The sequence below is a fragment of the Pieris napi genome, chromosome 10 (assembly GCF_905475465.1).
Source record: "Pieris napi chromosome 10, ilPieNapi1.2, whole genome shotgun sequence".
Classification (NCBI taxonomy): domain Eukaryota; kingdom Metazoa; phylum Arthropoda; class Insecta; order Lepidoptera; family Pieridae; genus Pieris; species Pieris napi.
This window is the reverse complement of record NC_062243.1, coordinates 9,696,799-9,710,272: the sequence shown is the minus strand read 5'-3', so window position 1 is coordinate 9,710,272 and position 13,474 is coordinate 9,696,799. Positions and strand designations below refer to the sequence as shown.

The 13,474-nt window shown below is 35.2% G+C and overlaps 2 protein-coding genes across 3 annotated transcripts; both read left to right on the top strand.

Moving 5' to 3' along the window:
- The first annotated feature begins 650 nt into the window (after window positions 1–650).
- On the top strand, window positions 651–3,541 carry LOC125053114 (serine/threonine-protein kinase PLK4). Of its 2 annotated transcripts, XM_047654329.1 has the most exons (4): window positions 708–777; window positions 856–933; window positions 1,021–1,113; window positions 1,216–3,541. In XM_047654329.1, exon 4 carries the CDS (start codon window positions 1,319–1,321, stop codon window positions 3,323–3,325), a length of 2,007 nt encoding a protein of 668 aa, XP_047510285.1. In that variant the 5' UTR covers window positions 708–777; window positions 856–933; window positions 1,021–1,113; window positions 1,216–1,318; the 3' UTR covers window positions 3,326–3,541. The 2 variants fall into 2 exon arrangements, with proteins under 2 accessions (XP_047510284.1, XP_047510285.1); XM_047654328.1 differs by having other exon boundaries at window positions 651–933.
- A 3,540-nt stretch (window positions 3,542–7,081) lies between these two features.
- Window positions 7,082–9,411, top strand: LOC125053043 (60S ribosomal protein L23a). Its single transcript, XM_047654218.1, has 5 exons — window positions 7,082–7,212; window positions 7,633–8,057; window positions 8,574–8,701; window positions 8,934–9,110; window positions 9,291–9,411. Exons 1-5 carry the CDS (start codon window positions 7,182–7,184, stop codon window positions 9,373–9,375), a joined length of 846 nt encoding a protein of 281 aa, XP_047510174.1. The 5' UTR covers window positions 7,082–7,181; the 3' UTR covers window positions 9,376–9,411.
- Window positions 9,412–13,474: the final 4,063 nt, after the last annotated feature.

The window sequence follows — 13,474 nt, the reverse complement described above, 5'->3', positions numbered from 1 at the left end:
GATCAGAAACAAGATAAATGGGTTGTACACTGTTTATTTCTCTCAAATAGGGATCGATGAATGGCGAAAATCTTGTGAACATGTAATAAAAATTGAAAATCAGTTCATAGAACAAGATAGGTTAATTGAGATGCAGGAGGAAAGGTTTATTATAAATACTTTGTTGAAGACTTTTTTATGGATGTGCAGTATTTGGAACCATTTTCAAGTTCTTTATTAATTAAAAAACTCATGAACAGAGTAATTGGAGTTTTTATCTAAATTTCAAACCCCACATTGGATAATTTTTTATATTTGCATGTATCACACACAGAATCAGCCGCTATAAGGAAAAAAAAAGTATCAAAACGTTTTACTCCAATTTCCCCAGTATTGCTAGCGTCAATTTCTTTTTTCCCTTTTTGCCATCAGATCCTGGTAGACCTATAGTAGTATTTACAACTATATATTATGTTCAAGTTATAGAAAGGATAGATTTATTTAATTGTATTTCTTTCATTACAAATAGATTTAGTTTAATGATTGAACTGAGGGCGTGACCTCAAACTATGCTTAATAATTTTAGTAGAAAGTGGCCTTAAAATACTACTTGGCAATAATTTAGAACAGTCCTCCTTACTTTCTGACATAGTACACACAACAGTCTGTACTCTGTGGTATTTTGTTATAATAAACATTTACTCTTATAGCTTCTTTTCATATAAAATAATAATTTTGTGTAGACGATATATTATATAATTAAAGAAAATTACGTAATATAAAATACTATATAAATAGGTACCTAATCAAATGATTTGTTGCTGGGCGAGACAATTTTCTAATCAAGATAAAAATTGTGTTATGACATCATTACAGTTATACAAACACCTATTACGCCAATGTGAGAAATTGCCGCCGGACGCTTGTAAATATTATAAATTCGCCGTAAAACAGGTAAAATTTATGTAAAAAGTTAACCCTTATTATGCTTACTAAGATATACGATAATTTGTAACTAACATAGACAATTTTTCCTTGTAGAGTTATAAACAACATAAGACAGAATCTGATCCAGAAAGGCTAAAAGAAATTATCACTAAGAGTAAGGAAGATGCAAATTGGATAATAAACAAGGTAACACTAAAACATTCATTTATATAACATTGATGTTTTAAATATGTATGATGCTATCAATTTATTTATCTTAAAATTTAACAGAAACCCTTGTTTTTTCAGTATACAAAGCAATAATGGGGCTAACTAGCTGTTATTTCTTTTTACTTCTAAAGAACAGTAAATTTTTATTTAGAAGTTACATTCTCATTATATTGTAAACAATATGTTTGGGGAGAAAATAGAAGATTATGAAATTTTAGAACATCTTGGCAAGGGTGGATTTGCACATGTATATAGAGCAAGATGCAGAAAAACAGGGTACTTTGTGGCTATCAAGATGATAGACAAAGCTTTAATGGCCAGAGCTGGTATGATAGAAAGAGTTAGACAAGAGGTCACAATACACTCTCGCTTAAAACACCCAGCAATCTTGGAATTATATACATTCTTTGAAGATGCACATTATGTTTATTTAGTTTTAGAATTAGCACACAATGGAGAACTAGCAAAGCACTTTAAATTAGGCACTCGAGGCCTTTCTGAGAAAGCAGCTGCTGATATTTTTAGACAAGTTGTGAGTGGAGTACTATATCTACATACTCATAACATTATACATAGGGACCTATCACTTAACAACTTATTATTGACTAAGGATTTAAATGTGAAGATTGCTGATTTTGGTTTAGCTACTCAATTAAATGGGCCTGATGAAAAGCATGTTACAATGTGTGGTACCCCAAATTATATATCACCTGAAGTTGCATCTCGTGAACTTCATGGCCTACCAACAGATGTATGGGGCTTAGGATGTATGCTTTACACATTGTTGGTTGGAAGTCCACCCTTTCATACACAACATGTTAAAACCACTCTCAACAAAGTCATCAATGCTGATTACAAAATTCCCTGCGAATTGTCATTTCAAGCTCAGGACATCTTACAGAAATTATTGTGTAAAGATCCATCACAAAGAATTACCTTAAAAGCTATAATGGAGCATCCTTTTATTAATAATGTTTTAAATGTAACTGGAGCATCTAAACAAGACCTATCTAAAGACTCAGGATTTCTGACTACTTTACACAGTACGCAGCACAGTAACAAATTAAGTTCTACCAGGAGAAACAATTCTGATTATTTAAGTAATAATATTATAAACCATTGTCATTTGCCATCAGAGAATGCAAATTATAATTATCAACTGGAGCCCAAACAAAATGTGAATAATATTCATCACTTAGGCGAACATACTGATACTAATTATATTTCTAGCGGTAGTGGGTCTTTTAGAATATTTCCTACAAACAACCAAATTCACCCTCAGAGTGTTGAAAACTTTCAACCAAACCCTAACACTAATATTAAGAGCATTACTGAAGACATAAAACGACTTGGTATAAATAAGAAACCTGAAGTATTATTGTTAAATGATGACAACAAGGAGAACCTACAAAAACATTGTGTTAGTAATTCAAATACTATTGGGGTACCACCTTTATGTGCTGACCGCTTACCGATTATATCACACAAGACAAGAAATGCTATTCTCAAGATAGAACCTACTGGGGTTAGTGTTGAATTTATTAAAAAAAAGGGCAGAGATAGGGAAGAGAAAATTGTAGAAATCTGCAACATATCCAAAGATGGTATGAAAATTATAATATCTACACCGGACAAGGGAGTAGAATTATCAAATAGATCTGAACAAAAACCAGATGAAATTTTTTCCTACCACAATTTACCTCAAAAACATTGGAAAAAATATTTATATGCTGCCCGCTTTGTTGATCTTGTTAAGGCTAAAACACCTAAAATAACCTTATATTCATCATTGGCAAAATGTCAGCTTATGGAAAATGGAACTGATATTGAAATGTTTTTTTACAATGGTGAAAAAATTACATACACTTCTGCTGAAGGGTTAAAAGTCATTGATAGACAATTACGAACTCACAGTAATGTTAATACACCAGATTCAAAGTATTTGTATGATCATTATGAAGAATGTTCAAACAGAATGAAAAAAATTGAAAGTGCTTTATCTGGTATTTCAGATGAATGTTATCCTTTGATTATTGGCAAAAGACCAGTGCAACAATTATCACACTTAGATGCCGTATTACCACATAATGTTCATAAGAACATGAATACTCCACTTTTGAATTATGGTTCTTTTCATCGTGCTACCCCATGTTCTAGTCAAGCCCATAGTGATAAACAACATTTTTAAGCTAAAACACCCAAAATTGCAGTCTTGTATTATATAATTATTAAACAATATTATTAGTATTTATTATAAAAACAGTATTATTACTGCTTGGGTATAAGTCATGATTTAATATACTTATTGTTCAAATACAGCTTCTAGTATCTAATTATAGTCCCCAGTAAATACCAATTGATATTAGATTTTATTAAATTAGATAAATATTTTTTTCACTTTTAATCACCCAATTTACTTAACTAATTTAAGAATAACTATATGTTGAAGCTAGTTAAGTGAAGACTTAGCGCAAACATTAACTCCCGTATGTCAAAACTATTACGGAGATAACAGAAAATATTTCGTTAAACAAAAAAACGTCCGTGTCTAAAAAGCCTTGCGCATTTTATGATTTGACTACAGTAAGGGTCTGTTTCACACTGTATGGATAAAGTACCAAATAGCTATGCAATACATAAATTATTTGGAAGATAAATAATTATGTTTGCACTTCATCGGACTCATAACTTATGATGGACTTTATGTGACGAATAGCGCCATCTGACAGTCGTGAAACGCAACAATAGTGTTTATCCTACCAATAAGTAATAAATACCTAATTTGGAACTTACCCGTACATTGTAAAACAGACTCTAAATGTAACCAGAAATAGGAAGAATGTTTGTGGATTAAAGCCTCAAAATAACTTAACTTACGTATGTGTTGATGTTCTAAAATTTATGATATCTTCTGTCAATTGAAAAGCAGCTATAATTATTTTACATAATATAATTAACCAGTGGCGTAACTATATATTAATGCAGTTAAAGCCAGAATTCGTCGAAACTCCATTATTCCCGCTATCAAAACGCCTTCTGTCGCGATACGCAGGTGAAAAGCACAATTAAAATAAACCGTGGACCGTGAATGAGAGCTGAAGACTGGCCCTTATCTAGCCAAGACCTCAACCCTTTACACTTTAAATTATGATCAGTTTTAGAGGACATGGCCGGACTTTGAGCAAGCAGTTCAAGAAATTTCCCTTCATGGCCAAACAGATTACAGGCTTGTATAAAAGCCAAAGGTGGCCATTTTGAATAGAATTTTTTTTTTGCTCAGTTTTTAATAAATATGTAGGTAAAAATTTTCATAATACATATTTCATTACTTTATTATATAAAAAATGCATTTTCATTTGTAACAGGACTTAAGCCAGCCATAAGTTCTGAGAATATTATTTAATAGTCGTTCCAAAATTTTAGAAGTGGATGGTAGAACAATATAGTATATATAGAGTAATAGAACATAGGAATTTATTTTATTAAGAGAAACTGTATTAAACGTGGGCCTATTATTTACCGTTTTTAGTAAGTGTTTGTCATAATATGTTTTCAAAAATGCACTAATTATATTAACTGATTCAATCCGGCTAGGGGCTGTAAGATGAAGTTTATTATTAGAAGATTTGGCCAGCTTAAATTTCTAATACATACTTTTTATGTTGTTTCAAAGGAGTTTAGAGCTAATAATAGATTTATTTAAAACAATTCCAACATATCTGTTTAAAAACATTTATTAACTAAGTGCAAAAGTTCTGATATCTTTACGTGATTTTCAATAATTCACGAAATGGTTTAATTTTTGTCTTTTTTGCATTTTATTTCTGAATAGTGAACCCGACAGACGTCCTGTACACACGTCGAATCCACTCGAACACTCATCAAATTCGGTCCAGCCATTTAGGAGGTTAATAGAAAACACATAAAATCTATCTAAAAAAAAACATCAAGTGTTTTTGAAGCTAGAAACCAATTATATTGGAAAATTAAACTATTTATGTTTCCTAACCTTCCCTGAACCTCCACAAATATTTCATGATCAAAATTCAAAATTAGACATACCAAGTATAGGTCGGTTATCAAAAGCTGGCGGGTTCACAGTACTCACACTAATGCAATTTCACTATACAGTATGTTTAAAAATATGACTTTTTTGTCAAGCTATATTTAGTCTATTCTGGTTTTAGTAAGGTTGGGTGGGTTGTAAATAAATAAAAATGTGTCAAATACATATAAATATTATGTGCATACAAGGGTGGATCCAAAAGTTCTAAGCCCGACCAAGAACGTAAAAGAGTAGTTTGTGTAAATAATTTTTAATTTTTCGATATAAGCTCCATCTAGCTCAACATACTTCACTAAAGGTGCGATTACACGGGTAACTAAAATTGCTCAATTCCAGTCAATACTCGTCAACTATGACGTCACGACTACATCAAGTAATTTCCGGCAACGGCAACAACCATCAATACTGCGCAATTTTGAATCAATATTGAGCGATATGGCGCAACTTCATCAACTAGGCAATACTGTCCTACACGAGAAATTTAGTATTCGCTCGCAATAGACGACATTATTCTTGCTGCGGCGGCTTGTAGCGCTTTTTTTATTATTAATCAAAAACAAAAAAGAAAGAAAAGGAATAGGCGTATCTGGGTGCGATCGTTTTTGGCCGCAATTTTCATTGTGTAAAGAATTAGATGATATATTATTCAAAAACTTTACTAGAATATCACGAACAGACATTGAATTACTTTTGAATAAAGTAATTAGAAATGATTATTATTTAGACCCCTTGCTCTCCCCGCGGAAGCAAGACGGCAAGCCGCAAAACAAACAAGTGCGAATGAGATATATACAAAATTGCTAGGAATTTCCAAGTCCATCGGATATTCGTCAATTCGTATCTGCGACATTGAGCGATATGAAATATCTGGAGCAATTAGAAGCAATATCGCCGAAATAATTTAATGAAATTTATTGAAATTGCTCCAAATCGGTCCATTCGTGTCGCCGAGCAATTATTGCCCTCGTGTATGCGCACCTTAACAATTCTTTCAATACTCCTCTTAGAAACACCAGTCGCATCTGATGTCAAATTAAATTTTTTTTTTCATTAAACTGTTTTTATTAAGATGCTTAAAATAATTATAAACATTGTACACCATTTCACGAGATTGTCCTATTAATGTTTAGTCGGAATATATTTCATAAGACATTTTTTTCAAAGTATTCTAACCTCCAACCAAATAAGTAAACAATCACAGACAAAATAATAATGAGAAAAAAGATCAACATGTACAGTAAAGATCATCATAAACAGTAGCAAAAGCAAAACAATAACTGTCTCTTTTATACTCATAAGCTTGACCGAGCGCGAGAGAGACGGACAGTCTTTTCATGATGCATATTCAGTGTGACATCACGCCTCGCCCTTATTTACAGACACTACACAAGCACAAAGTGGAAATGTGTTGAAGCCGCCAGCTTTAGATAACATACCAATATTACCAAGCTTTAGCGAGACAAACGAAAACAGCAATTCGTTTTCATATACTATAATAAAAAATCCATAGTATATTCTTAATTTTGTAATTTATTTTATAAGTATTTAGTGTATAAACTGATCTATCTATATAGTCTATGGTTTGCCGTTTGGTGTTACTATTAGTAACAAATTTTTCAATTAAAAAGGGGAAAATTGACGAAGAGAGTATTAAACTTTTGCATTATTTTTTTCCGCAGCTGAATTACTTAGGTTGTTTTATATTAATAAAATGCAATATATCATCAAGCTTAAATTAAAATATGAAAACACTTTCTATAACTCTAAATTACAACAAAATAACTTATATAATAAATATATATTACATAGCCTAAGCCTAGAAATGATATGCAATATTTTTTTGTATGAATAACTGCAATAATCTACTTTAAAGATATATTATTATAAAGTCAAACTCAAAAATTATCCCTACTATTACAAGCCTTAGTGGTACTCTTTGATTTTGATATGTTCACACCGACTCCATCTTTTTGTCACGATGCCTCCTAAGAAGCAACCAGAGAAATCAGGTTTGTTTTCGATTTTGTTTAAAATATTATCGTAATTAATATTATATTAACTTTTGTTATAAATAAAGACACTAAAATTACGAATTGATTTGAAAAAATATCTATAGCAGTGTTAATTCACGGTTTTTTTTCGAAAACAACATCACTGACGTTTTGAGTGTTCGCCACGCGGTTCATGCTTAAATTTTTATTGTATCCTAACATTTTATCGTTTAATCATTAATAGTCCTAATGAATTAACACAGTTAAATGGTACCTCAGAATAATAATGTAATGTAAGCAGTTTCAGTATTAACATATTTTTGTTTTAAGGTTAGGTAAGTGTGCATTCATTATCGACCTAATGTTTATTAATATCTTGTAATACAGGTGTTACTTTGAGTACATATAACATTTCTTAATAACGCTTTTCTCATTCAGCGTCAAAGCCGGCTGAAAAAAAGCCAGCTTCAGCTAAGACTCCCGCCGCTGCACCCAAGGTAGCGACTGCATCTGCAAGTGCTCCCAAACCGGCTTCTTCAAAAACACCAGCTCCAGCACCCAAGGCTGCTGCTACGAAATCGGCTCCAGCTGCATCTAAGCCAGCGCCAGCCAAAGCTGCAGCTAAGCCTGCAGAAAAGAAGGCGTCTGCACCTTCTGCGAAACCTGGCTCTGCTAAGGCTGCAGCATTAAAGACTAAGTCTAGTGCTAAACCCTCTGCAAAGAAAGCAGCAGCAGCCTCTAAGCCTAAACCCAAGCCAGCAGCCGCTAAATTAAAGATAGCTCCTAAGCCCAAGAAGACTGGCATCAAAGGCCAAAAGAAAGTTGTAAAGCCAGTAGTTAAGGCTCTTAAAGCTCAAAGAAAGGTGAGTCTTATATTTTATAATGTATTATATATGCTGTTTGTGTGGAAGTCCACTCAGTATTTAGTCTTGTTTTATATTTTTCTTTATTAGTAAAAATAGTAGCTATATGAATTGGAGCATCTACTTACATATTTGTAACTATATTTTACCTGTATTGTGGCGATGGCAATTAAGGCATTTAGTGAACTCAGTAATGCATTTATGAAGATTATCCATAGAATCTTATTTTTTTTATATATAGCCTCATGTAAATTATTCTCTCTGATTTCTTTTCAAGAGTTAAGAGGACTGGTATAATTGTCTAACATGCCTGTTACAAACAAGGACTAAATTGTTGCAGTGTTACTCATTTCAGAAATAACACCACCACCTTTCTCAATCGTAACCCAAGATTATGTTCCTTATTTCCCTAAAATCCATATAATGCTATTTCTCGTTAAAAAGCACATGTTTATCTATACATTTGCATATATCACAAATTTAGCATACATCTTAAATCCTGTTTATATATTCCAGGTAGTCAAAGGAGAAAATGGAACAAGGATCAGGAAAATCCGCACATCTGTGCATTTCAGGAGACCTAAGACTTTTGAAGCTCCAAGACAGCCTAAATATCCTAGGAAATCACTACCTAAGAGGAATCGGTGAGTTTATAACATTATTGAGAAATACAAAAAATCTTGCACTACTCAGTAAGCACCAAGCTTTTAAAAGAAAAATTATCCATATCATCAAGCTAGCTACCAAATTAAAATCACCACAGGCAAGGGTTAATTCCCATCACTTACTCCCTTAATAATAAGACAATTTACATAAAATTTCTATGTAAATGTTTTTACATTAGTATGCACTATATTAGTTTTGGTTTTATTTCAGTATGGATGCCTATAACATCATAAAGTATCCGTTGACTTCTGAAGCTGCAATGAAAAAAATTGAAGACAATAATACCTTGGTATTTATTGTTCACACAAGCTCTAACAAACACCACATTAAGGCGGCAGTTAAGAAACTGTATGACATCAATGTTGCTAAAGTGAACACTTTAATCAGGTTTGTTTGAATATCATTAATTGTTTATATATTTTATTTTCATTTGACATGATGAGATATTTAGTGGGAATCTCTTTGATAAAGGATGAAAAAGAAAATACACAGTTCTGACTTTTACTCACTTTCATTTTGAAGAATGAGTTGAAATCTTTGTATGCTTAACATAGTCTATGCTTTCAGGCCTGATGGTAAGAAGAAGGCGTACGTCCGGCTAGCGCGAGACTACGATGCTTTAGATGTTGCCAACAAGATTGGAATCATATAAGCAAATTACATAATAAGAATACAAACAAAAATTTCATTCCTGTGTTTTATTCAATTACTAGCTGATGCCCGCGCGACGTCTGCTAGAAAACCACATCCCTTTTAGATCCAAAAAACAATCTTAATTTAAAATATTCTAGTGCAAGAAGTTAACACACTGCTTAAAGAAAACTGGATCTGTCTAAATCATGGTATTATAATATATGTGGCACATACTTGGCCAAAGAAATATGAACCAATCAATGCTAATGTATTTTAAAGAGGGAAAATCTGTATGTTGAAGTGATCTAAAAGAAACACTGATTTCGTGAATGCTACGTTATCCTTGAGTAACATAAAGTTAAATGTTTGAAAGTTAAACGGAATACTGTTTGAATATGCTTACGTCTAGCTAATATTTCAAAAAAGATCACTCCAATTGATAATTTTCGACGGAGAGAAATACATTTCTGAATTATTATAAATACACCATAATATGATGAACGCTTCTAGATTCGTATTTCTTACGTCGATTTCGAAAGCGACAAAATAATAGAAACAACATACTGAGAATATTAATAGCTATATTTAACGAAAACAAGCTTCTTCGAGGTCATGTACTACATAGTAAAGACAATGCCTTTATTTGAACTTCTTCCCAAAAAGGCTGGTGCCTCTAACTCCTCAGCACTGAATTATTTTAAAAATAAACGAGATAATTTCTTATCCTAACTAACACGAATCAGTAATTTGCTGCTAGTGTGTTTTTTTTTTTATATAACGGGGGGCAAACGGGCAGGAGGCTCACATGATGTTAAGTGATACCGCCGCCCATGGACACTCTCAATGCCAGAGGGCTCGCGAGTGCGTTGCCGGCCTTTTAAGAATTGGTACGCTCTTTTCTTGAAGGACCCTAAGTCGAATTGGTTCGGAAATACTTCAGTGGGCAGCTGGTTCCACATAGTGGTGGTGCGCGGCAAAAACTGCCTTGAAAAACGCTCAGTTGTGGAACGGCGGACGTCGAGGTGATACGGGTGGAATTTCGTATTCTGTCTCGACGTCCGATGATGAAATTCAGCTGCAGGTATTAATCCGAACAACTCCTCTGAACACTCTCCATGGTAAATGCGATAGAAGATGCAGAGTGACCCCACATCTCTACGCAACGCCAGAGGATCAAGCCGCTCGGAGAGGGATTGGTCGTCGACGATTCGAACCGCTCTGCGTTGTATACGGTCAAGTGGAAGGAGCTGGTACTGGGGAGCCCCCGCCCAGAGGTGAGAGCAGTACTCCATGTGGGGCCGAATTTGCGCTTTATATAGTTGCATGCGGTGGCCCGGAGTAAAGTACCGCCTCGCCTTGCTGAGCACACCAAGCTTTTTGGAGGCTAATTTAGCCTTTCCCTCCAAGTGACCGCGAAACTGAACGTCGTTCGATATGTCAACGCCAAGTATTCCAATGCTGGCTGTGGCTTTAAGAAGAGTGTTTTCGAAAAGAGGAGTAGCGACAAAGGGTGTTTTTTTAGCGGAAAACGCGCAAACTTGTGTCTTCTTGGGGTTAAATTGGACTAGGTTTAGTCTGCCCCAGTCTGAGACTCCACGTAGAGTTTCGACTTCAGACACAAGTTTGTTCCGGTACTCATCGACAACTGCCCGAGAAATACCTGCCCGGCCAGTGTAAAAAGTATCCCCAGTGCTGTCATCCGCATAGCAATGAATGTTGCTAAGTTGCAACATATCATTGATATGCAGAAGAAATAGGGTCGGGGATAGAACACAGCCTTGTGGGACCCCAGCGTTCACGGGTTTAAGGTCGGAACATGCTCCGTCGATGACGACCTTGATGCTCCGATCGGCCAGAAAGCTGGAGATCCAATCGCATAATTTCTCGGGTAGCCCATAGGCTGGAAGCTTCGAGAGCAGTGCTCTGTGCCACACCCGATCGAAGGCTTTCGCTATGTCCAAACTTACCGCCAGCGCCTCCCCCTTGGACTCAATTGCCTCTGCCCACCTATGGGTAAGGTATACAAGGAGGTCACCAGCTGAGCGACCACGACGAAAGCCGTACTGAGAATCGCTAATCAACTGGTGGCCCTCTAGATACCTCAAGAGCTGGCTATTAATAATGGTTTCCATTATTTTGGAGAACAAGGAGGTTATAGCTATTGGGCGATAGTTGGACGGATCAGAGCGATCGCCTTTTTTTGGGATCGGATGTATCGAAGCGGTCTTCCAGCACTTCGGGACAGTGCCGAGCGAGTACAGGTACCGGAAAAGGCGCGTTAAGACCGGAGCCAACTCAGGAGCACAAGTACGCAGCACAATTGGGGGGAGACCATCCGGTCGCTCGACTTATGAATGTCCAAGGAAGATAGTGCTTTGCGGATAGCACGTTGCCGGAATGTGATTTCCGGCATCGAAGAATCACACCGCGAAATGGTCGGTGGTGATCTCCCTCGGTCATCCAAAGTCGAGTTGGACGCGAAGAGACAGCCCAAAAGATCGGCCTTCTCCTTCGCAGTGTGGGCCAGAGAGTCATCCTCCCTGTGCAGTGGCGGAATGGTGGGCTGACAAAAATTCCCTTGGACAGCTTTGGCGAGAGACCAGAAGGCTCGAGTCCCTGATGGGAGTTGGGCCAATCTCTCGCCAAATCTGGCGATGTGCTCTGACTTTGCCTTAGTGATTTCCCGTTTGAAGGACCTGGAGGCCTGAGGACCTGGTGTTTACTATATAATAGAAAATTAAATACATTTTATGACATTTGCTATACAATTCTAACAGGCGCATTATACTTTAGTAAAATTTACATATGATATTTAATATATTAATACTGGTAACAAAATGTTTGAGAAGTTTTGACATATTTATGAATTATGTCTTGAAAATACTTTCTAAGATCAAATTGTAATAAATTGTAGCCTATATGATGCTGAAGCTTGCCGAACAAGGCTTAAATATCAGTGAAAACAGCAAAAAAATCGGTTCAGTAGTTTTGGAGATTAACTACTGACAGACACATGCTACGCACCGAAATTAAATTATTCGGTTGGCTTCTAAGAATATGATCTTTTAATAAAAAAACAATCTCCGCTCTGCGTTCATTTGGTCGTAACTTGGTATATTGTACTAAAATTGTCTTAGAGCCTACGTAGCATTCATTGATAAATGGGCATATTTAGATTTTTTTGCTTAGGGCGAAATCGCCCTGTCCTCTAACTTTGTGCGGCTATACAAAGACCATTGATGTTTCAGGAGGCTCATAAACGGTATTTTACTCTTAAGAGTCTATTTTTGTGTTATAGTTATAGCGTTTAAACCCGTAGAAGATCATAATATTTATATTGCAAAATAAAACAATCAAAACGTTTTGACAACTCATTGGTCTAATGGTTAGTACCCCTGACTGCGAATCCATGGGTCCCGGGTTCGATCCCCGGCTGAGACGAACACCGATGTGATGAGCATTTGGTGTTGTGCTTAGGTCTTGGGTGTTTAAATATGTATTTATATGTCTATCTATCTATAATATGTATGTATATCCGTTGCCTAGTACCCATAACACAAGCTTCATCAGCTTAGCATGGGACTAGGTAAATTGGTGTGAATTGTCTTTAAAAAAAAAAACAAAAAAAAAACGCGGTTTTTGCATCTTCAAGTTCGCAGCTAAAATTAATATAAATGCTTGCTATTTTTTGTAAGGTTATAAGTGTCATTCGAATGATTTTATATTAGGTAAAAAATTGATTTCAGATAACATAAGTGTTGTCCTCAAAATTTGGTAAGGTGGACTGTCCATTAGACGTAACGGTCTTATTATTCCCACTTCCCTGCTAAAAACTACCGTTCTGAGTTCGGATTCTAATAAATAAAACATTATTTTGTTTATCGAAGACGCTTTCTTGCGAAAAAAGCTGTTGCCCTGTAAATCGCGATTGTAAAGGATTGATTTTTAGTTGTCAAAAAATTGTGTCCACTACGAACGCTGCGAAACAAAGGTAAGCTTAGTTTTATTGAATTCTTAGTTATTTCCCACTCTGCGTAATTTACTATTTCATTAGTGGATTGCTTTTTCCTTATAAACTTTGGGTTAGAAACATCTTTAATCTGGGGTCTAATACCGGC